This window comes from Mobula hypostoma, chromosome 3, assembly GCF_963921235.1.
Source record: "Mobula hypostoma chromosome 3, sMobHyp1.1, whole genome shotgun sequence".
Taxonomy (NCBI): domain Eukaryota; kingdom Metazoa; phylum Chordata; class Chondrichthyes; order Myliobatiformes; family Myliobatidae; genus Mobula; species Mobula hypostoma.
The window spans coordinates 150141777-150163544 of NC_086099.1; the positions used below are offsets into that span (position 1 = coordinate 150141777).

General features: G+C 41.5%; 1 protein-coding gene across 3 annotated transcripts in view; it reads right to left on the minus strand.

Moving 5' to 3' along the window:
• Positions 1–12005: 12005 nt before the first annotated feature.
• poc1bl (POC1 centriolar protein homolog B (Chlamydomonas), like) overlaps positions 12006–21768 on the minus strand; it is a 48731-nt gene continuing 38968 nt past the window's right edge. For 2 of the 3 annotated variants that reach the window (XM_063043850.1, XM_063043849.1), the window contains 3 exons: positions 20676–20786; positions 16467–16619; positions 12006–12806 (listed from right to left, as the gene is read on the minus strand). In XM_063043850.1, coding sequence (XP_062899920.1) covers positions 12678–12806; positions 16467–16619; positions 20676–20786 — 393 coding nt within the window. In that variant the 3' untranslated portion in view covers positions 12006–12677. Of the gene's footprint in view, positions 12807–16466; positions 16620–16666; positions 18173–20675; positions 20787–21768 lie in introns of those variants that run through there. The other variant, XM_063043851.1, reaches the window with a different exon arrangement.

The following is a 21768-nucleotide window of genomic DNA, read 5'->3' on the forward strand; positions in this document are numbered from 1 at the left end:
TTATGATCTTATGTTCTAAGCCAGTGGTCCCCGACCTCCGGGCCGCGATGCATGCAGGTGTGCAGTGGTAGCTGGGACGAACCCAGCACATATTTAAGAAAAAAACAAAATAAACAAACTAATTAATTAGGTGCCGCCCGGCATGTAAATGTAGGCCCAGATCAGAGGTGATTGCCGAGAAAAGGCCTCTGATCTGGGCTGACATTTATGTGCCACCCGGCACCTAATTAACTTGCATGTTTATTTTGGCTTTTTTCTTAAAGATGTTGTGGGTGTGTCCCAGCTCCCGCTGTACCACAGCATGCTTCGCAGCCCGGAGGTTGGGGACCACTGTTCTAAGCTGGACTGTTTATTTCTTGGGAATCTAACAGTAGATATCAGGTTATATATGGCACATCTGGCTCAGTCACACCCATAAACCAAAGTCCAACATGGATACTCCGTTGTGTATAGTGGTATCGGTTGTTCTTGATATCATATTTACATTCTATAGTTGACTCATGCACTTACTTAATAAAAGATGTCAATATATGTAACAATGGGTACCCATTGATAAGCAAACAACGATGTGTTATTTGATTCCACCATAATGAATGCTTCTCTAATCCTTCTGAGCTAGAATGAAACATTTAGCTGTTTAATATTTCAGACAGCAATAGTCAGAATCACACTCTCTTGATTTATCATCCATGTGCAAAATCATAGGCACTTGGTGGGGTTTTGACGGGCACAATTCAATTTCCACCTAGAACTCGTTCCCTGTGGCCCAGCTTATTTTCATGAAAACCCATCTCCTTTCCTCAATTTGAAATTTAATGAGAGATTTAAAATCTCCTATTTTAAACTAAGATAGAAATATCTTGTTGCCATTCCTTTCAGTGCCATTTAATCAAACTGAAGTCTGTATGTCCAAGGATTTGCAAGATGCATACCCTGTGCTGCATACCCTGATTTCAAATACTCAAGATAATTACAAACAAGAAATTCACCTCTCTTAATGAATATCTCAACCACGCCCATCTCAATGTAGCATTCATTATTACAGGTGTATTACTTACTCTACACTGTCTGTTTCCTTCTGAGTGAGAAACAGACTTACACAGCACAGACACAGGCCCTTTGGCCTATCATGTACGTGTTTACCATCAAGTATAATCCCTTATTCCCCCAGCTGGTCCATAGCCTTAAATGACTTCTCAATTTAAGTGTTCATCTAGATCAGGGTTTCTCAACTGGGATTCTATGAGAGGTCGCTGGGGGTTCCACAAGATAATCGCGAGTTAAACAAATAAACATCGTTTTTGAACTTCACGCAAAGCACAGTGCTAGCGCTCGCAGTGGTGGGCAGTGATCGAGCAGCCCCATTGGCAATCTCGTTAGAGGTCTCTCAGCCCAATATGACAGTACGCAGTTGGACCATGTTAATTTGCTTGAGTCCATTCTCAGTTTTTAACATGAGATGGGGGAGTCTATTGATAATTGGTGAATGCTGTATTGCATGGAAGGGAGGACAGTAGACTGTTGAGCGTAAAGTGCGTTTTCCGAGCATTGAATGGACTCGCCCAAATTGGGCTGTGACATCAGCCTCTCCCTCCCGAATTACTTCCCCCACCTTCCCTTTACACGCCACATGGGACTTATGGAAGCAAACAAACTCTACTGGTGTAGTAGAAAATTGGAGGGAAATTTTCATTCTAAAGATGGTCTAGTGGGTGATTTTTGAAGAAGAGGAGTGAGATGGAAGAGGATGATTCTAGGCGGCCTACGGACAAGCCTGATAAGGTTAATGATGAAGAATTACAATCTTCTGAGTCATTTCACTGCACTGGTGCAACAGCAGACACAAAAAAAGTCCATCTTTTTTTTACAAAGCTATAAAAGTTTATTTACTCAACAAATACACAAAGTACAAATATTAAGTACAGTATTTACAAGACAGATTATTACTGTTCATAAAACAGTAGAATTCCTGGGGGACCCACCACTCCCGGAAGTCCCTACTGTATCCATTGTGACCGCGTGCTCCGTCTCCAAGGACAGTTGGGCACGAACGTATCCTCAGAAGGGGGGCAGGCAGTCAGCCCTGGCAGAGCCCTCAACTTTCCACCACCTAGACCTGTGAATGGCCTTCCTGGCCAGGCCTAGGAACACGCCCACCAATAGATCCTCCTTGCATCCCGCTCCCTTCCGTACTGGGTGCCCAATATCAGGATCGCGGGGCTGCAGTGCAACCAGAACCTGAGCAGCAGCCCCTTTAGATACTCAAACGAGCTGCAACCTGTCACACTCCATATCTGCATGGTACACTAACTCCTCTTGGCCACAGAATGGACAGGTGGACGGTGTGTCAGTGAACCTGCTTGAAGATCTGTTGCACGTTCCACCCCAGGTCCCCAAGGTACGGGGGAAGGACCCCTAAATAAAGAGATTTCTGCTGGGGACCTCCTCCACTACCAGATAGTTAAACAAATCACCAAGGCAAGTCTGGTCAGCATACAAAGGCAAGGAAATGAAAGGTGTGCAAGAGCAGCCCAAACAGGAGCGTCATGGATGGGCAATGTGGGCATCCCTGTGAGACAGTTCACCTTGTGTAGGACCCTCTCCCACATGGTTTCCCAAGGCCTGGATCTGATGAGCACTTCTGGCCCATCAGTTGGTGGTGCTGCCGGAACCCCTCTACTTCCCTGAGCCCCCTTGACACCCACCGTGATAGTATGGGGACCAGTCCCCTCACAGCTAGAGCACCCCATCTGGATGAGGTTAGACCCCATGCCCTCAACAGCCGTGGTAAAAGCAAGGCAATTCCCTCAAAGCGGCGACACTGATGCAGTCTGCTGGAAGCTGCGTGCCCTCCTGCTGGCCTAGAACGTGCATCTCCGGCACATGCCATCTCGGAGGGTGGTCGTTCTACAGGTAACCCTGCAGTTTCCTGAGGTGACGAGCCGCCAGCCAGGTGCACGCACACACCAATTTCAGACCACCCTCCGTAATCAGAAGACTCAGGATCACAGCAGAGACCCGATACCTCCTGTTGCTGCAGAAGAAGTCAACTAGCCTCTTTGGGTCCTGGAAACAAAAGCAGTGAGTGGGACTAAAGTAATGAGCCAATACCATATCTTCACAATGAAAGCTGCTTATCAATGGGTTTTACATGGACTGGTGATCAAAGTTGTCCTATTCATTGTGCCTAATCTGTAGCAAACAACTTTATAAATGCAGCAATAGTTCCAGCAAAATTGAAAAGACACTTAACTACAAATCACATCCATATGACACGTAAAAGTGCTGATTATTTTGAATGACTATTGGAATCTCAAAACAAACAGATTAAAACTTTTGAAAATAAAGTCACAGTAAAATGACTCAGAAAGCAAGTTATTTAGTAGCTTTAAGATTAGTTCACTCGAGAATGTTTAAAAAGAACTGTGTGAAAACCTGGACAAAGAGCACACCAGTCTCCTACTACATACAGAAATCTGGTGGTTTAGCAGAGGAAGAGTTCTCAACAGGGTGTTAGAGCTGAAAGGTGAATTGCAGGAGTACTTTCAAGAAAACAGTAGACTAGATTTTTCTAAGAACTTCAAACATGAAGAATGGCCGCAGAAACTAGCATACTTAACAGACATTTTTCATCATATGAACCGGCTGAACAAGTCCCTGCAAGGCCCTGAGAAAATGTTTTGACTTCAAGTGACAAGATTCTTGAATTTAAAAGGAAACTGGATCTTTGGAAAAATCACGCTGCAAAAATAATTCTTGAAATGTTTCCACTGCTGCTTGGGCCTGAGAGTGAGGAAGGATATCAGAAAGTCACAAGACTTAATAAAAACCACCTGGAAGAACTGCAGAAAAAAATTCTTCCTCCCTTTCAATATGTGTATGACTGGGTGAGGGAACCTTTCTCTACAGTTTCTGCTCAGCCTGAGAACTTAACTTTGAGAAAAGAGGAAGAATTTTGTGAGCTGCGGTCTGATTGTGCACTTAAGATTAGATTTATTGACCTGCCAGTGGACAAGTTCTGGATTTCTATGAAAGAAAAGTATCCTGCCATTCATAGGAACCCAATGAACATTTTGTACAGTTTCCAACTTCTTACATGTGTGAGCAAGCTTTTTCCTGTTTAACAAGCATCAAGAGCAGGAATAGAAATCATCTATATTTCAGCTGAAGGTGAATTCCATGTGTGCTTATCTCATGTTCAACCCAGAATTGAGAAATTTATTTTGTTTGCCTTATGAGTTTTTAAAATTTATGAAAGAGAAAGAAAGAGTAATTTCAAGAAAGGTAAGCTAAGCTTAATTATCTGCTTTTTTTCAAGAAAAGTTGGCTAAAAATTAATTCTCTACTCAAAAGATCATTGACAATTATTTTTGGATTATTATATCTATAACCTACTGATCATGCTAACATACCGTGAGCTCTAAATATAATTTTTTATGCAGGGGCTCTCTGAGACTTGGAATTTATTTTAAGGGTTCCTCCAGGGCAAAAAGGTTGAGAAAACCTGATCTACATGTTTCTTAAATGTTGTATGAGTACCTATCTTCACCACTTTCTGAGACAATGCGTCAGATTGAAACCACTCTCTGAATGAGAAACAAATTCACCAGATCCTCTCTAAACATTTTCTCCTCACCTTAAACCTATGCTCTCTAGTCTTAGACGGTTCTGCATGGGAAAAAGGATACTTATTATATACCCCTTCTTTGTCACTCATAACTTTGTGTACTTCAGGTGGTGCTTTCCATTTGCTCTGTACCATGGAAAACTATTCCAAATATATTTCATAGAACATAGAAAACCTACAGCACAATACAGGCCCTTCGGCCCACAAAGCTGTACTGAACATGTCCTTACCTTAGAAATTACCTAGGGTTACCCATAGCCCTCTATGTTTCTGCACTCCATATACCTGTCCAGGAGTCTCTTAAAAGACCCTATCATATCTGCCTCCACCACCATCGTGGCAGCCCATTCCATGCACGCACCACTCTCTGCATAAAAAACTTAACCCTGACATCTCCTCTGTACTTTCTTCCAGGCACCTTAAAATTGTGCCCTCTCGTACTAGCCATTTCAACCCTAGGAAAAAGCCTCTGACTATCCACATGATCAATGTCTCTCATCATCTTATACACCTCTATGAGGTCACATCTCATCCTCCATCACTCCAAGGAGAAAAGGCCGAGTTCACTCAACCTAATCTCATAAGGCATCCTCCCCAATCGAGGCAACATCCTTGTAAATCTCCTCTGCACCCTTTCTATGGTTTCCACATCCTTCCTCCAGTGAGGCAACCAGAACTGAGCACAGTACTCCAAGTGGGGTCTGACCAGGGTCCTATATAGCTGCAATATTATCTTCCGGCTCTTAAACTCAATCCCATGATTGATGAAGGCCAATGCACCATATGCCATCTTAACCACAGAGTCAACCTGCACAGCAGCTTTGAGCTATGGACTCAGACCCCAAGATCCCTCTCATCCTCCACACTGCCGAGAGTCTCACCATTAATACTATCTTCTGCCATCATATTTGACCTACCAAAATGAACCATCTCACACTTATCTGGGTTGAACTCCATCTGCCACTTCTCAGCCCAGTTTTGCATCCTACCAATGTCCCGCTGTAACCTCTGACAGCCCTCCATAATATCCACCACACAACCAACCTTTGTGTCATCAGCAAATTTACTAACACATCCCTCCACATACTCATCCAAGTCATTTATAAAAATCATGAAGAGCAGGGGTCCCAGAACAGATCCCTGAGGCGCACCACTAGTCACCGACCTCCATGCAGAATATGACCCGTCAACAACCACTCTTTGCCTTCTGTGGGCAAGCCAGTTCTGGATCCACAAAGCAATGTCCCCTTGGATCCCATGCCTCCTTACTTTCTCAATAAGCCTTGTATGGGGTACCTTATCAAATGCCTCGCTGAAATCCATATACACTACATTTATTGTTCTACCTTCATCAATGTGTTCAGTCACATCCTCAAAAGATTCAATCAGGCTCGTAAGGCATGACCTGTCTTTGACAAAGCCATGCTGACTATTCCTAATCAAATTATGTCTCTGCAAATGTTCATAAATCCTGCCTCTCAGGATCTTCTCCATCAACTTACCAACCACTAAAGTAGGACTCATTGGTCTATAATTTCCTGGGCTATCCCTACTCCCTTTCTTGAATAAAGGAACAATATCCACAACCTTCCAACCCTCCGGAATCTCTCTGTCCCCATTGATGATGCAAAAATCACCGCCAGAGGCTCAGCAATCTCCTCCCTTGCCTCCCACAGTAGCCTGGAGTAGATCTTGTCTGGTCCCAGTGACTTATCCAACTTGATGCTTTTCAAAAGCTCCAGCACATCCTCTTTCTTGATATCTACAAGATCAAGCTTTTCAGTCCGCTGCAAGTCATCAGTACAATCACCAAGATCCTTTTCCGTAGTGAATACTGAAGCAAAGTATTCATTAAGTACCTCTGCTGTTTCCTCCAGTTCCATACACACTTTTCCACCGTCATATTTGATTGGTCCTATTCTCTCATGTCTTATCCTCTTGCTCTTCACATATTTGTAGAATGCCTTGGGGTTTTCCTTAATCCTGTCCGCCAAGGCCTTCTCATGGCCCCTTCTGGCTCTCCTAATTTCATTCTTAAGCTCCTTCCTGCTAGCCTTATAATCTTATAGATTTCTATCATTACCAAGTTTTTTGAACCTTTCGTAAACTTTTCTTTCTAACTAAATTTACAACAGCCTTTGTACACAAGGGTTCCTGTACCCTACCATCCTGTTCTTATCTCATTGGAATGTACCTCTGCAGAAATCCAAGCAAATATCCCCTGAACATTTGCCACATTTCTTCCATACATTTCCCTGAGAACATCTGTTCTCAATTTATGCTTCCAAGTTCCTGCCTGACAGCCTCATATTTCCCTTTACTCCAATTAAACACTCTCCAAACTTGTCTGTTCCTATCCCTCTCCAATGCTATGGTAAAGGAGATAGAATTGTGATCACTATCTCCAAAATGCTCTCCCACTGACAGATCTGACACCTGACCAGGTTCATTTCCCAATACCAGATCAAGTACAGCCTCTCTTCATGTAGACTTCTCTACATATTGTGTCAAGAAACCTTCCTGAAAGTCCTTCTGCAGCTGTACAGGGCTCTGGTGAGACCACACCTGGAGTATTGTGTGCAGTTTTGGTCTCCAAATTTGAGGAAGGGTATTCTTGCTATTGAGGGAGTGCAGTGTAGGTTCACAAGGTTAATTCCCAGGATGGCAGGACTGTCATATGTTGAAAGATTGGAGTGACTGGGCTTGAATACACTGGAATTTAGGAAGATGAGAGTGAATCTGATTAAAACATGTAAGATTATTAAGGGATTGGACACGCTGGAGGCAGAAAGCATGTTCCCGCTGATGGGTGAGTCCAGAACCAGAGGTCACAGTTTAAGAACAAGGGGTAGGCCATTTAGAACAGAGTTGAGGAAAAACTTTTTCACCCAGAGAGTGGTGGATATGAGGAATGCTCTGCCCCAGAAGGCAGTGGAGGCCAAGTCTCTGGATGCTTTCAAGAAAGAGATGGATAGAGCTCTTAAAGATAGCGGAATCGAAGGTTATGGGGATAAGGCAGGAACTGGATACTGATTGTGGATGATCAGCCATGATCACAGTGAATGGCAGTGCTGGCTCGAAGGGCCGAATGGCCTACTCTTGCACCTATTGTCTATTGAACACACCTAACAAACTCCACCCCATCTAAACCCCTTGCTGTAGGGAGATGCCAATCGATATTTGAGAAATTAAAATCTCCCACTGTGACAACCCCGTTATTATTATACCTTTCCAGAATCTGTCTGCCTATCTGCTCCTCGGTCCCTGTTACTATTGGGTCATCTATAAAAAACACCCAGTAGAGTTATTGACCCCTTCCTGTTCCTAACTTCCACCCACCAGAGACTCCGTAGACAATCTCTCCATGACTTCCTCCCTTTCTGCAGCCGTGACATTATCTCTGACTGACAGTGCCATGCCCCCACCTCTTTTGCCTCCCTCCCTGTCCTGAAACACGAAGTAACCATTCCTGCCTCTGAGCCATCCAAGTCTCTGTAATGGCCACAACATCATAGCTCCAAGAACTGATCCACACTCTGAGCTCATCTGCTTTGTTCATAATACTCCTTGCATTAAAATAGATACATCTCAAACCATCGGTCTGAGTGCATCACCTGCCTAACCTCCTTCTCGCACTGTGTACAAGCTTTCTCTATTTGTGAGCCAACCACCTCTTCCTCTGTCTCTTCAGTTCGGTTCCCACACCCCAGCAATTTAGTTTAAACTCTCCCCAGTAGCCATAGCAAACCAGTTCCAAATATCTGTCAGTATACTAGTCACAAATAGTGTGCTTTGATTTTATACACTCAGCACTTATGTTCAACTTTGTCAAAAGCCTTCTGAAAATCCAAATGCACCCTACTTTACTTTCATAAGTTCATATTGACCTTATGTAATCCTTTTGATAGTCACATGTTCCATAATAGGCTTAACATGTTCCCTACCACTGTTGTTGTGGATTTAAGGACAGGATGCTTATGGGCAGAGTTAAGAAACAATAGAGGTTCCGGTGTCAATGCACACACGAAAATGCATTTGGGCACAGTAAATTACAATGAAGAGATTACCAGGCAAAACTGTTTGTGAACAGTGGGTTGCCTTTAGAGAAATGGTTTGACCACAGACTGGCTACCTTTACCTAGGGGGCCTAAAGCTCAGGTTCCCTGCATTAGTACGAGTAAATAAAAAGCATCTTAAATAAGAGGGAGCTTTAAAGCATGCTCTTCCAATTAATTAGAAAAAATGCACTAAAAGTATATGGCCAATTTAAAAAAAAACAAAGATACTTCTATAATATCTCCATTATGCCCTGGGGAGCAGAGCGCATAGTGGAGATATCACACAAGTACTTTGTATGAGTATCAAGGAAGATAGTGGAGTTTCTGATCAGGTTAATAAAATAAGGAGCTACAAGAAAGAAAAACTGTGACGAAAGTAAATGTCATATGGTCCAGAGAGAAGAAAGGGAAGAAACTGCAGAAAATCCACCTGCAATCTTCCAGTTCTCCTCAGAAACAAAGGGAAGACAGAAACTGAAGAAATAATGCATCCTGATTTAAAATGATACAAGGAGAAACTCGGTGAACTCCCACCAGCCATTCTAAACTGGATGATGATATAACTGCTGGGAATAATAATGAGTATAAAATTAATAGTGGATTAAACTGAGGGAATAATAATGGAAAACTAGCACAAATATGTAAAGCTTAACTTGATTGTTACTTCTGAAATGAGCAAAGGGAGAACTGATGGACTTTTAGATGCTGAATAGTGATATAATAAACAGGCCAGCAAGATTGAAACTCGAAGGAAGAATGGCAGAATAGATGTGAAATTAGTTCGGAGGGATCTTGGGGTCCATTCCATAGGGCACTCAAAGCTGCTGCACAGGTTGACTCTGTGGTTACGAAGGCATACGGTGCATTGGCCTTCATCAATCGTGGGATTGAGTTGAAGAGCTGAGAGGTAATGTTGCAGCTATATAGAACCCTGCTCAGACCCCACTTGGTGTACTGTGCTCCGTTCTGGTCGCCTCACTACAGGAAGGACATGGAAACTATAGAAAGGGTGCGGAGGAGATTTACAAGGATGTTGCCTGGATTAGGGAGCAGGCCTTCTTAGAATAGGTTGAGTGAACTCAGCCTTTTCTCTTTGGAGCAACGGAGGATGAGAGGTGGCATGATAGAGGTGTATAAGGTGATGAGAGGCATTGATCAGGTGGATAGTCAGAGGCTTTTTCCCCAGGGCTGAAATGGCTAACACGAAAGGGCTCAGTTTTAAGGTGCTTGGAAGTAGGTACAAAGGAGATGTCAGGGGCAAGTTTTTTTTTACACAGAGAACGGTGAGTGCATGGAATGGGCTGCCGGCAACTGTGGTGGAAGCGAATACAATAGGGTCTTTTAAGAGACTCTTGGATCAGTACATGGAGCTTAGAATAGAGGGCTATGGGTAGCCCTAGGGAATTTCTAAAGTAAGTACATGTTTGGCACAGCATTGTGGGCCTAAGGGCTGTAGTTTTTTTCTATATTACAGGAGAGTAAACAGTTGTTTTTCCACACAGGAGGATGATAACATTGTTCCCTATTGTTCTGTACTCAGTTATGGGATCTGGAGAAGGTCATTGAGCTCTCAAGCTTGTTCTAACATCAGTGACCCAAGTCCATATGTATCTGCTTTTCCATCCTCCTCTGTATTTGTGACATTTACAAAGGGCTCAAAGCATTGAGTATTCCTACCATCCATCCCACAATATCTCTGACCTACTACTGTCAAGGAGAAGGAACAGAAGCATCAAATTCAGTTGTCACTCAATATTACATGAATACCCACGGATACAGCAAACAAAACAGTGCTCCTTCAGGGCCAAAGTTCAAAACACAGTACCAATAGTCATATCCAGCACACGGCACATACAAGATAGCAGTACACATACAGTCACACAAAAAAAAACCCATGTGCCCGATTGTCTTGTCCTGCAGATTGATGGTGCATGGGACATTGTTAGCAAGAGGAAGCCCGCACAGTCCAGTCATTACATGCTTAAAAAAAAGTGCAGCCACAGGCGAGCGTAATTGAACGTGTCTTCCCCTGAGTGAACACTGCAGGGCAGCACCAATGGGAGAGGCCAGCCCCCAACCCAGCATGGATGCAATGCCACGCTGCCTACAGCGTCTCCTCCCATGGGTGGCTGCAACTGGCGACCCTGCAGCACGAGGCCACACAGCACCCCTGCTGTCAGTCTTGCAATGAACCAGTGAACCAAACTTGCAGTACTCCACATTATCAATATGCAAAAGGGTCTTGAAATCACAGCAAAAACATCCAAGACCATCAATTGCATCGCACGCTGCATCTGACTCCTTCCTTGGGTGGCTGAAGCAGGCTGCAACACAGACTCCACCAAGTCCATCTCGACCTTTATCAAGCAACTCACTTGAGGGGTAGACTTGTACAAATGTAGTACTTAATGTTCTTGATAACCTGCAGTGTTATGCTATTGTAAAAGGGACGTAAAAAATGAACAATTATACCTTTATTTGTACCTAGAGAGGCCGCTGCATCTGAGCGTGCCGCCATCTTATCAGAAGTACTAGGACTAGGACTGCCAGACTGGGAAACAGCTTCTTCCCCTAAGCTGTAAGATTAATGAATATCTCGCCACCGCAAAGTCTTGTCACTAGGACAGCGAGCTGTTTACTGTGCAACACACACAAAATGCTGGAGGAACTCAGCAGGCCAGGCAGCATCTATGGAAAAAAATAAAGTCAATGTTTCGGGCCAAAATGTTGTCTTTATTGTGACAAGCTGAGTTCCTCCAGCATTTTGTGTGTGTAGCTCGGATTTCCAGCATCTGCAGATTTGCTCTTGTTTGTGAGCTGTTTACTGTACTGTTTTTGGTATACCTGTGCTGCACACTTCATATGCATTTCAAATTATATTTTGTTAACCTATTTGTGATAATAGGGTGCGTGTGTGATACCTGTATTATGTGCTGTGTGTGTGATGTGCACTATGTATTGTGGGTGCACTGTGGTCCAGAGGAATATTGGCTCATTTAGTTGTATATATGTACAGCCAAATGACTATAAGCATGAACTTGATATTCACATGAGAAGATGAGAAGAATAAACAAACTCTTCTCATCTGTCATCATGTACCGAATGCTCATCTCAATATTGTTCACACAGTGACACCGATTTAACTATCAACTGAGAACAACCAACAGACAAAAATAATGCAAACTACTGATTTTTTTCTGGATTCACACCCCGGTCGGTAACAAATAACATATTTTGAAAATGTACAGTTTTATGCAAGACCATCAAGTTAAAATATCTTGGATTTCTTAAAAAAAAATATTAGTCACTGTTTCTCAATCTTCGGACTGATAATCAACACAAGGGTTTATTCATTTTTAAAACAATGATAATTTATTCTTACAAAATTCTAATACAGCAGTTAATTTCATGCCTTTTAATCTGCATTAGATATTCTGTCCCTTTGCTCCTGCATTGTAAGTGCTTATCAAACCACACAACCCTTTTTAACATTTTCATAACTTGTGTGCTAAATCACATTTTATAAATTCAGTAGAAATTCAAGCTAAATTTTCTCTTTACATTCTGAAACAGTGAAATTGTTTCATTAGCTCTTGATTGAAGCCTGCAATCTTTTTTTCCCTTTTTTTAAAAGAAAGCAAATCATACCAGTTTTTACAAATACGTAGCAACATAGACTCATTCATGTTCACAAAACATTTTGATTAGTGGCGAGGGAAGAGAGGAAAAAAATAAAATCTCATACACTGAAGCCAAGAATCAGGCGTAAAAAAAACCAAACATGCAGAATGACTAACATTCAAAGTCGAAAAATGTCTACATCCACCCTAACCTCCCCACCAGAATATCGTTTTTGTAAGGCACAGTAGTGATGTAATACAATTTGCATTTAGCTTGTGTGTGTTAAATATTAACTTCAGCACTAATCTCACTTTGACAGGCAAAGTTAAAGAATCACCAGAGTTTACTCTGCAAAATTGTGGCTGATGGTTCTATTCAAAATGCCAGATTTGATGACTGTCTTGTGAATTGCAAAGTCTCATTTCAACATCCATCCTTCCTTCGGCTGTTCGATAAGCACTAATGCATTTGTTAGATTTGGGGTGGAAGATTGTTCCCTCCTGCAAATGGAAAACAATCTTTAATCACTGCACTTACAAGCAGTAGCAATACCAAAGCAGACTCAGCATTATCTACTGAAAAATGAAGGGACAGTTCAAATATTCTAACCCCCACCCCCCTCACAGAGTGGCTTTTTGGAACATGGAGTGTTTAATCACACAAAAAAAATCCATAAATTGTTCACTAATTACTTTTCACAGGAGACTATATGAAAAGGAATATAAAGATGTCCATCGATAGCGGAAAATAGCAAGAGTGGAATGTTTCAGCTTATGCTGATAATTACAATACATTCCTTCAGCACTAATTTCTGATTCTACATTTAATATTTTTTAGAAAGTCACAAATATACCATTTTTTACTTCAAATTTTCATTGTGGATCAAAAGACCAAAGTCCAACAAAAACGTTCCATTTTCAGAAGCCATTTTTGAACCTCAAATGTAATTTGCCTTTCACTGTGCTTGCCTGTTGCTTAAACTATTTTTGTGAATCACCAGCTATAAAAGGATGACACTATATAGGTAGAATGTTTAATATTGGTAAAGTTTGTTAAGGGATATAATACTGAGATGCCATCCCTTTTCACTTTTAGCCCATTAAATTATCCCTGTTAAAATCTAGCACAAAGTGAAGAGGAGACACAAGAGACTGCAGAGTCTGGAATCTACAGAGATAGCCTGTGGGAGGAACTCGGTGGGTGGGTGGGGTGTGTGTGTGTGTGTGTGAGAGAGAGAACTGTCAGTGTTTCGGGTTGAAGGGAGATAGTTTGCACAGAGAGAGATGGTGGTGGGACAGGAGAACAAGGGATTGGTGGACTGAGGGGGTGAAATATGTCAGGCAGGTGATTGCGGGGAGGGGGTGAGGGGAAAAATAGATGAGGGACAGGCAAAGATTAGAAGCAGATTTTACTTATTAAGATACAGCATGGAATAGGCCCTTATGGCCTTCGAGCAGCACTGCCCAGAAACCCCCGTTAGCATAATCACGGGGCCATTTGTAATGACCAATTAACCTACTAACGGGCACCCCTTTGGATTGCAGGAAGAAATCAGAGGATCCAAAGAAAACCCACGCAATTCACAGAAGAACAGACAAGGCTCCTTACAGATGACATCGGAATTGAACGCCAGCGCCCTGAGCTGTGATAGCATCACGCTAACCACTACACTACCATGGCACCCCTGCATAAAGGCAAATAAATAAAAATGCTGCTCTGTTCGAGAAGGTCTTTTGACCCACTTAACCAATAATTACCAAGTCTTGATCTGTCACCTTCTGAGGTCAGGCAGCATCTAAGGAAAAGAGTAAACAGTCGACCTTTCAGGCCAAAACCCTTCATCAAGACCAGAAAGGAAGAGGAGAAATCAGAGTAAGAAGGTGGGGGGAGGGGAGGAAGAAATGTAAGTTAGTAGGTGAAACCAAGAGGTGGGGAGGGGGCAAAGTAAAGAGCAGGGAAGTTGATTGGTGAAAAGGATAAGGGGCTGGAGAAGGGGAAAGCTGACAGGAGAGGACAGAAGACCATGGATGAAAGGGAAAGGGGAGGAGCACCGGAGGGAGGTGATGGGCAGGTAAGCAGATAAGGTGAGAGAGGGAAACAGGAATGCTGAAGGACTGCGGGGACGGGGGGGGGGAACGGGGGGGTGCCGATACCGGAAGTTTGAGAAATCGATGTTTATTCCATCAGGTTGGATGCTACCCAGGTGGAATATAAGGTGTTGCTCCTCTAACCCAACTGTGGCCTCATTGCAGCAGTAAAGGCGGCCATGGACTGACATAATGGAATTGGAATTGGAAGCAGAACTGAAATGTGTGGCTACTAGTAAATGTCACCTTTTATGGTAGATGGAGCAAAGGTGCTCAGCAAGACTTCCTCCCTCACCTTATCTCTTTACCTGCCCATCACCTCCCTCTGGTGCTCCGCCCCCTTCCTTTTCTTCCATGGCCTTCTGTCCTCTTCTATCAGATTCCCGCTTCTCCAGCCCCTTATCTTTTTCACCAATCAACTTCCCAGCTCTTTACTTCACCTCCTCACCGTTTCACCTATCACTTACCACCTTGTACTTCCTTCCTTCCCTCTCCCCACCATCTTAGTTTAACTTCTCTTCCTTTTCGGTCCTGATGAAGGATCTCAACCCAAAACATCACTCTTTTCCATAGATGTTTGCTGCGTTCCTCCAGCATTTTATGGCTTGCTTTGGGTTTCCATCATCTGCAGATTTTATCATGTTTGTTCACAGTTTCACAGTACTGTAGTGCTATTGATAGTGTTCTAGTTTGATCTGGATTTCATTTAAATATATTATTTGTTACTAAGTTTGACTTTTATATACCTTTTTAACTATTTCTAGGAAACTTAGGCTAATTGGGGCAGCTGCTTAATTACCAAAATATACTGGCCCCAATGTGCCCCAGTTAACTAGAATCCCCTGTATTGTAATTTTCATCTCCTTTAATGATAGATTGTAATTCAGCAGGCAATAGAGGCAAGGTGGATAAATAGAATTTACAGATTAATTATGTTGTAAATGAGTAATGGAAATAGTTTTCTGGGATGCAAGTACCAAGAAACTTTATATTTTCCACTTTTGGTTTTCAAACCTGAATCAAGTTTTCCTAATTCAAAAATAGCAGAAAATAAACCTATTTACTGTATCTTATTCACATAAGTAATCTTGTGTATTTAGTTTAAGGCCATTAGTTTCTAATGTGAACTTAGAAAATTAGAAAGGAGACAGGGAACCAGATATAAATGAGACATGGAAGGAGATACTATCAGTGAGGGCTTCAGAGGAGTAAAAAGTTTGACTCTATCCCCAAAAGTAGATCACACAAATTAAGCAGCCGAGGAGCACAAGTATTACATCTCTCCACACAATTAATTTTTCTAGTCTCCAAAGCAATATTCCTTCATCATTCTTTACTAATAACCGTCAATCATTTTTATTGATAATTTTAGATTGCATTCAGATATAATTTTTACATTAATGATCTTCCGTCTCCTCAACGTTAATTTGTAGTAAAAAAGTTTATATTCAAAGAGCTTCCCAATACACCATGCTAAAGTCTTATCCATTCTCCTATAACTTTCACTAATAATCATTTTGCTCAAGAAGCCTGCTTAACACCAATAACATACACTTCCCCCGCTAGGCTCATATTAAAGATGAGAATCTTGATATTTGGAAGACTGAATATAATGTAGAATCATAAAATTCAGTGATCATATAATTTTCTGTCTGATGGACCACTCCTTCCTCTGACTCATTAGGCATACTGAATTGATTCAGTGTATTTGCATTGTAAGGCAAAGTAATATATGCCGCATGTGTGCTCATGCATGAAATTGGCTAAGCCCACATTCCTAGGTCCATTGCATTATGTTGGATCCAGCTTTGTTTTTAAATTTACAAAGACCATGACAGAACAAATCTTAAATAAACACCCATCTCTCTGACATGCAGCTCTTTTAGAAGCCAAGTTAGAAAACAAAGGCATAGTATTCTGACTACATACATGCTTCCCTGTCTAACAGTTTAACCTACTGTGCATCTTTAAAGGAATACCAAACACAATGGGTGAGAGGGGTTTAGAGTGATCTAGCGAAGAGGATGTATATTCTTCTATCTATTTTCTTTATTGTTAATCTTAATTACTCACAGGTTTAAATTCCCATACAATGGATTCTGGAACAGGAGAATCATCAGCTGGACAATACTTCATTCCAATGGTGGTCTGTCCTTCAGTTACTTCCGCGCACAGTTCAGTCACAGAATTAAATCGAATTTCGTTTTTGGACGTGTATTCAAAATACTGATTTTGTTAAAGAAAAATGTGCATGTAAAACATGTCCTGAAAGTAGTAAAATCAATAACTCCTCTATTACAGTTATATAATTTACATACAGAATTAAAAAGAAACATTTATTCTATTGAGGTTGCTTACAGTCATAATGATGTTATATTCTGTAGTAGTTATTATCAACTAATATATTGCAAAATATGCACTACTAATTCACTATTTTCTGTTCATCTCCGGAAAAATAACTTCATCTTTTGGAATCTAATGTACTGGAAGAGAGATCCAAGAATCATCACAAGAGGTGACACTATTGTGGCTTTTACCTCCATTACACATGTAATATGATTATGTACATAATACAATTAAGTATGGCTGACAGGTTCACTTAGCGAGATTTGAATGTCTTAAAATTACATCAAAACAACCCATTATTTGGCACATTTGATTAAATTCCTCATTTGACCTAAGTATATTATGTTTGCAAAATTTATGATAATTTGATATCTCAATGTGCATTACATCTGAGATTCAGTCAATACAATGGTAAAAATGCTGCTCAGTCTTCCTCTAATGCCAGTGCTCGTAGATTAGTCACATATATGGTTTGACAATTTAAAGACACATTGTTGTTCAGTTTACAATTTTTAAAAACAAGGAACCAGTCAACATCTGCAAATGGTCACAAGCAAGAAAGGAGACTTGTAACTTGAATATCTTCATTTAATTATTACGATACCGTACAAATTTATATTGCTGATGCAAAGATAGTTTGTTGACTCTGAAACATGATCACCATATTCCTTTTCCCTATCATGTAAAGGGCTTGCTATTAAGAATACTTATGCAGAATAATAAACTATGAAAATTGAAAATATTTTCATGGATTGTATCAACATTGCCATAATAAATGGCAAGATATTCTATAATTTCTACGATTTGTATTGTGTTGTTTTAAACAGAAGTAAAATTGGGTCTAAGATCATATCTGTGCATTAGGGCATCTTCACTTTGTTCATGGTACAATGGTTTTTTTAATATACTAAATCAATCCAAAATATTTCCCCCTCCTTTCGTTCTGCTTCCATTCACACCCATATTCCAGTAATATCCCAGGACACTGCATGAGGTTATGACAATCATGAGTTGTATCACAGGAATAAAGATCAGGAGAAGATCTCAAAACCCTTAAGTGGTGGTCTTGTCTTGTTCTTTTCAAATATTGGCAAGATCCTCAAAATATTTTTTCCAAGCCTTCAACCCAATTATGTTAGAGTGTTAAATACATATTGTCATCAGTTGCTAGTCTCCATTTCCTTTAATTATGTTACAACACAATCGTATGAACGAGCATTGGAAGACTGGCAGGATGGATTTGCCGGCTACTACAAGACTGCAGGCATCTTCTGCGATGTTGGAACTTGGTTAGCAACAGCATATGGGATCAGCAAACTATTCAGGTTACAAACGGTTCAGAGGAACTGAACCCTGTCATAACTGGGGGAGGACCCATATTCAACTTCTCTTTCTCCTTAATATGGAATATTTTGAGGCGTCTTCCAGAGATGCTACATATTAAGAAATATTTTACAGTTAAATTCTGCTAACACATCCATTTCCAAGCAATGATGTACCATTTGAGTAACTTATGCTCAAGTCATAGTTCTATACAACACAAAGCAGATGTGTTAATTAATACCAACCAAGATATCTATCCGAGCTAGTCACCCACACCCCTCCAAACCTTTTCCATCCATGAACCTGTCCAGGACTGCACATATTCCAGATGAACTGCTCCCTTTTCAAATCAGTTTACAAAATAATCTTGCCAATTTCATGGTAAATCTGATTACAAGCACAGTTCTTGTTGGCAAGATTCCCTCATGCTTCATAACTGAATATCAGCTACCTAACCACTGGCAAAATCATTAGTCCTCCCATGCTTTTAATGATGTGTAACACTGTGATTATAAAAATTCAATTAACTTTGCAGGTGGGTCATCAGGAGGAGCTCCCAAGCAGCAGGTGCAAAACAAGAAACTTTGCCAACTGAAACTTGAGATACCACTGAAGAAAAAGTCACAAATTATATTTCAGATCACCACACAAAAAAAAAACAAAATCTACTCATTTGAAAAGCTATCAATGTCATTTTGCACATTATGATCAGGTGTAGACTGGATATTAAGCTGGTGAAACTAATTGATCAGAAACTCTAGCTTTTATCCTTTAATTCTGGATTTGAATGTCAGAGGCGACTTATTTGGTAGCAGCCTCACTCAAGTAATGAGGTTTTGGATTCATTCCTGCTCAGCTACTCAAAGACAAACCTTACGGGTGACATGTCAGCATGCCACTTTCACTTAGAATGTTAAAGCACGGCTATATCTGCCACTCAGATAAAAGATCCCAAGTTACCATTTTGAAGAAGAGACAGAGTGGGGGCAGATGTGCTGGATGCAGTTATCAACAAATTCCCTGGCAAATATTTCTCCTTTAATCAACAATAATAAACAATATTTGCTCATTTTGACACTGCTGGCTGTGGGAGCTTGCCATGAGAATATTCTTGGTGTATTTATTATATCACAACAGCAGCTGCACTTTAAATATATCTGAGAATATTAAATTTGATGCAGAACAGCTGTTGCAGCCACCCAGGGGTGGAGATGTCAGGGGTAGTATGACGTGATTAGGTTCGGGGCTGGCCGCTTCCATCAGTGCTGCCCTCCAGTGTTTGCTCGGTAGAAGACAAGCTGGATTATGTTTAACTGCAGCTGCGCTAGTGCATGATGAAGAACTGCTGCAGGCTTGTTCTTGTAGAAATGTGGCTCCAGGACAACATCCCATGCATCACCAATCTGCACGCCATCACTTGGGCGAATTTTTTTGTGTGACTAGATCTTTTACTGCTATCATGATTATATGCGCTACACGTGCCTTGCTCTGTGTATGACTGTTAGTACAGTGTTTTGCACCTCAGCCCCAGAAGAACATTGTTTTATTTGCCTGTCTTTACATGCATGCTTAAATAACAATTAAACTCAAACTTGAAACATCCGAGAGGGTGCTATATTAAAAGGCAGCTGGGTGTCATACCTGACAGAGGTATAGAAAAAAATACTTGCAATAATTTGCAAACTGAATGTGCCTATTACCTTCAAAACCTTACTCAGGAATAACAGCTAAATTCATAGGGATCACATGTACATAACCATAACTACAAGGGAAATCTCAGTACAACGTATTACTGGTCTGTTCATAATACAAAATAGCAGTCGAGGTAATTGATGATGACATTTTTAAAGAGCTAAGCTGAATATAATCAACAGTTCATTAACAATTCCTCATTCCTTGCTCTGTAGTAGGAACCCCAAATTTACATCGATGTTTATTGATTTTCTGCACCTGGCAATATTACCTCTTCAATAAAAATTAACCCATTGTTGTCTTACATTGGGCATGATAATATTTACTGGTGAAAGACCACAAACCTTTGCATTTAACACATGTAAGACATTTTATAAAATACATACCCAGTGGCCACTATGTTAGGTACACGAGCTCGTTAATGCATATCTAATCAGCCAATCATGTGGGCAGCAACTCAATGCATAAAAACATGCAGACACAGTCAAGAAGTTCAGACCAAACATCAGAAAGAAATGTATTCTAAGTGACCTTGACCATGGAATGATTTTTGGTGCCAGAAGGAGTGGTTTGAGTTGATACTGGGGTTTTCACGTACAGCAGTCTCTAGAACTTACAGAGAATGGTACAAAAAACAATACCAGTGAGTGGCACTTCTGGGGATGCAAACGGCTTATTAATTAAAAAGGTCAGAGGAGAATGGCCAAATCGGTTCAAGCTGACAAGAGAGTGACAGTAACCATGTGTTACGACAGTGGTTTGCAGAGAGCTGCTCAGAATGCACAGCTGAATGAACCTGCAGTAGCTGTGCTACAGCAGGAGCCGCAGACCGCACCGGGTTCCACTCCTCTACCTAACAACGCGACGACTGAGTGTGTATCTCATTGCACTATGAGGGAGAACCAAGATCTGAATAACTACCTGATTACCTCCTTGACCATGGCATCCAAACAAAGACAGGTGAGCTCCTGTAGGACTATGATCTGGCGCATTGTAATCCAGGCATTCAGAATGAACCCCTTCTGAGCGGATCTGAGAATAGTGCCACATTATTAAAAACTGTCAGATAAAGAAAGCTATTGTAAGCAACACATAATCCATGCTGGAGGAACTATCTATGGAGGGGAATAAACACTTGACATTTTGGGCTATGACCCTTCATCGGGACTGGAAAGAAACGAAGAAGGCGGCAGAATAAGAAGGTGGAGGGAGGGGAAGGAGTACAAGCCAGAAGGTGACAGGTGAAGCCAGGTAGGTGGGTGGGAGAGGGGATTGAAGTGAGAAGCTGGGAGGTGACAGGTGGAAAAGGTAAAAGGCTGAAGAAGGCAGCATCCAATTGGATAGAATGCACCATGGGAGAAAAGGAAAGAGGAGGGGCATTAGGGGGAGGTGACAGGCAGGTAAGGAGTAGAGAATAGGTAAGAGGAGAGTCAGGGTGGGGAATTCAAGGGGAGGGAGGGAAGGTAAAAATTACCAGAGGTCAGAAGAATCAATGCTCTTGCCATCAGATTGGAGGCTAACTAGTCAGAATGAGGTGTTGTTCCTCCAGTCTGAGAGTAGTTTTCACGTGGCAGTAGAGGAGACCATGGACTGACATGTTAGTGTGGGATTGGAGTTTGGAATTAAAATAGTTGGCCACACTGCTTGTTGCAGATGGAGTGAAGGTGCTCGACAAAAGCGGTCCCCCAATCTGCGTCGGGTCTCATAAATGTAGAGAAGTCCACGCCAGAAGCGCCGGATACAGTAGTTGACCCTTAAGGACTCACAGATGAAGTACTGCCTCACCTGGAAGATTTGTTTGGAGCCCTCATTAGTATTGAGGGAGGAGGTGAATGGGCAGGTGCATGGATAAAGTGCCAGAAGGGAAATCAGTGGGGAAGAATGAAAGTACAAGTGAATCTTAGAGAGAGTGATCCTGTGGAAAGCAGAGAGTGGTGGTGGTGGGGGGGGGTGAGCTAAAGATGTGTTTGGTTGAAGATGACACAAGTTGCAGAGAATGATGTGCTGGATGCAG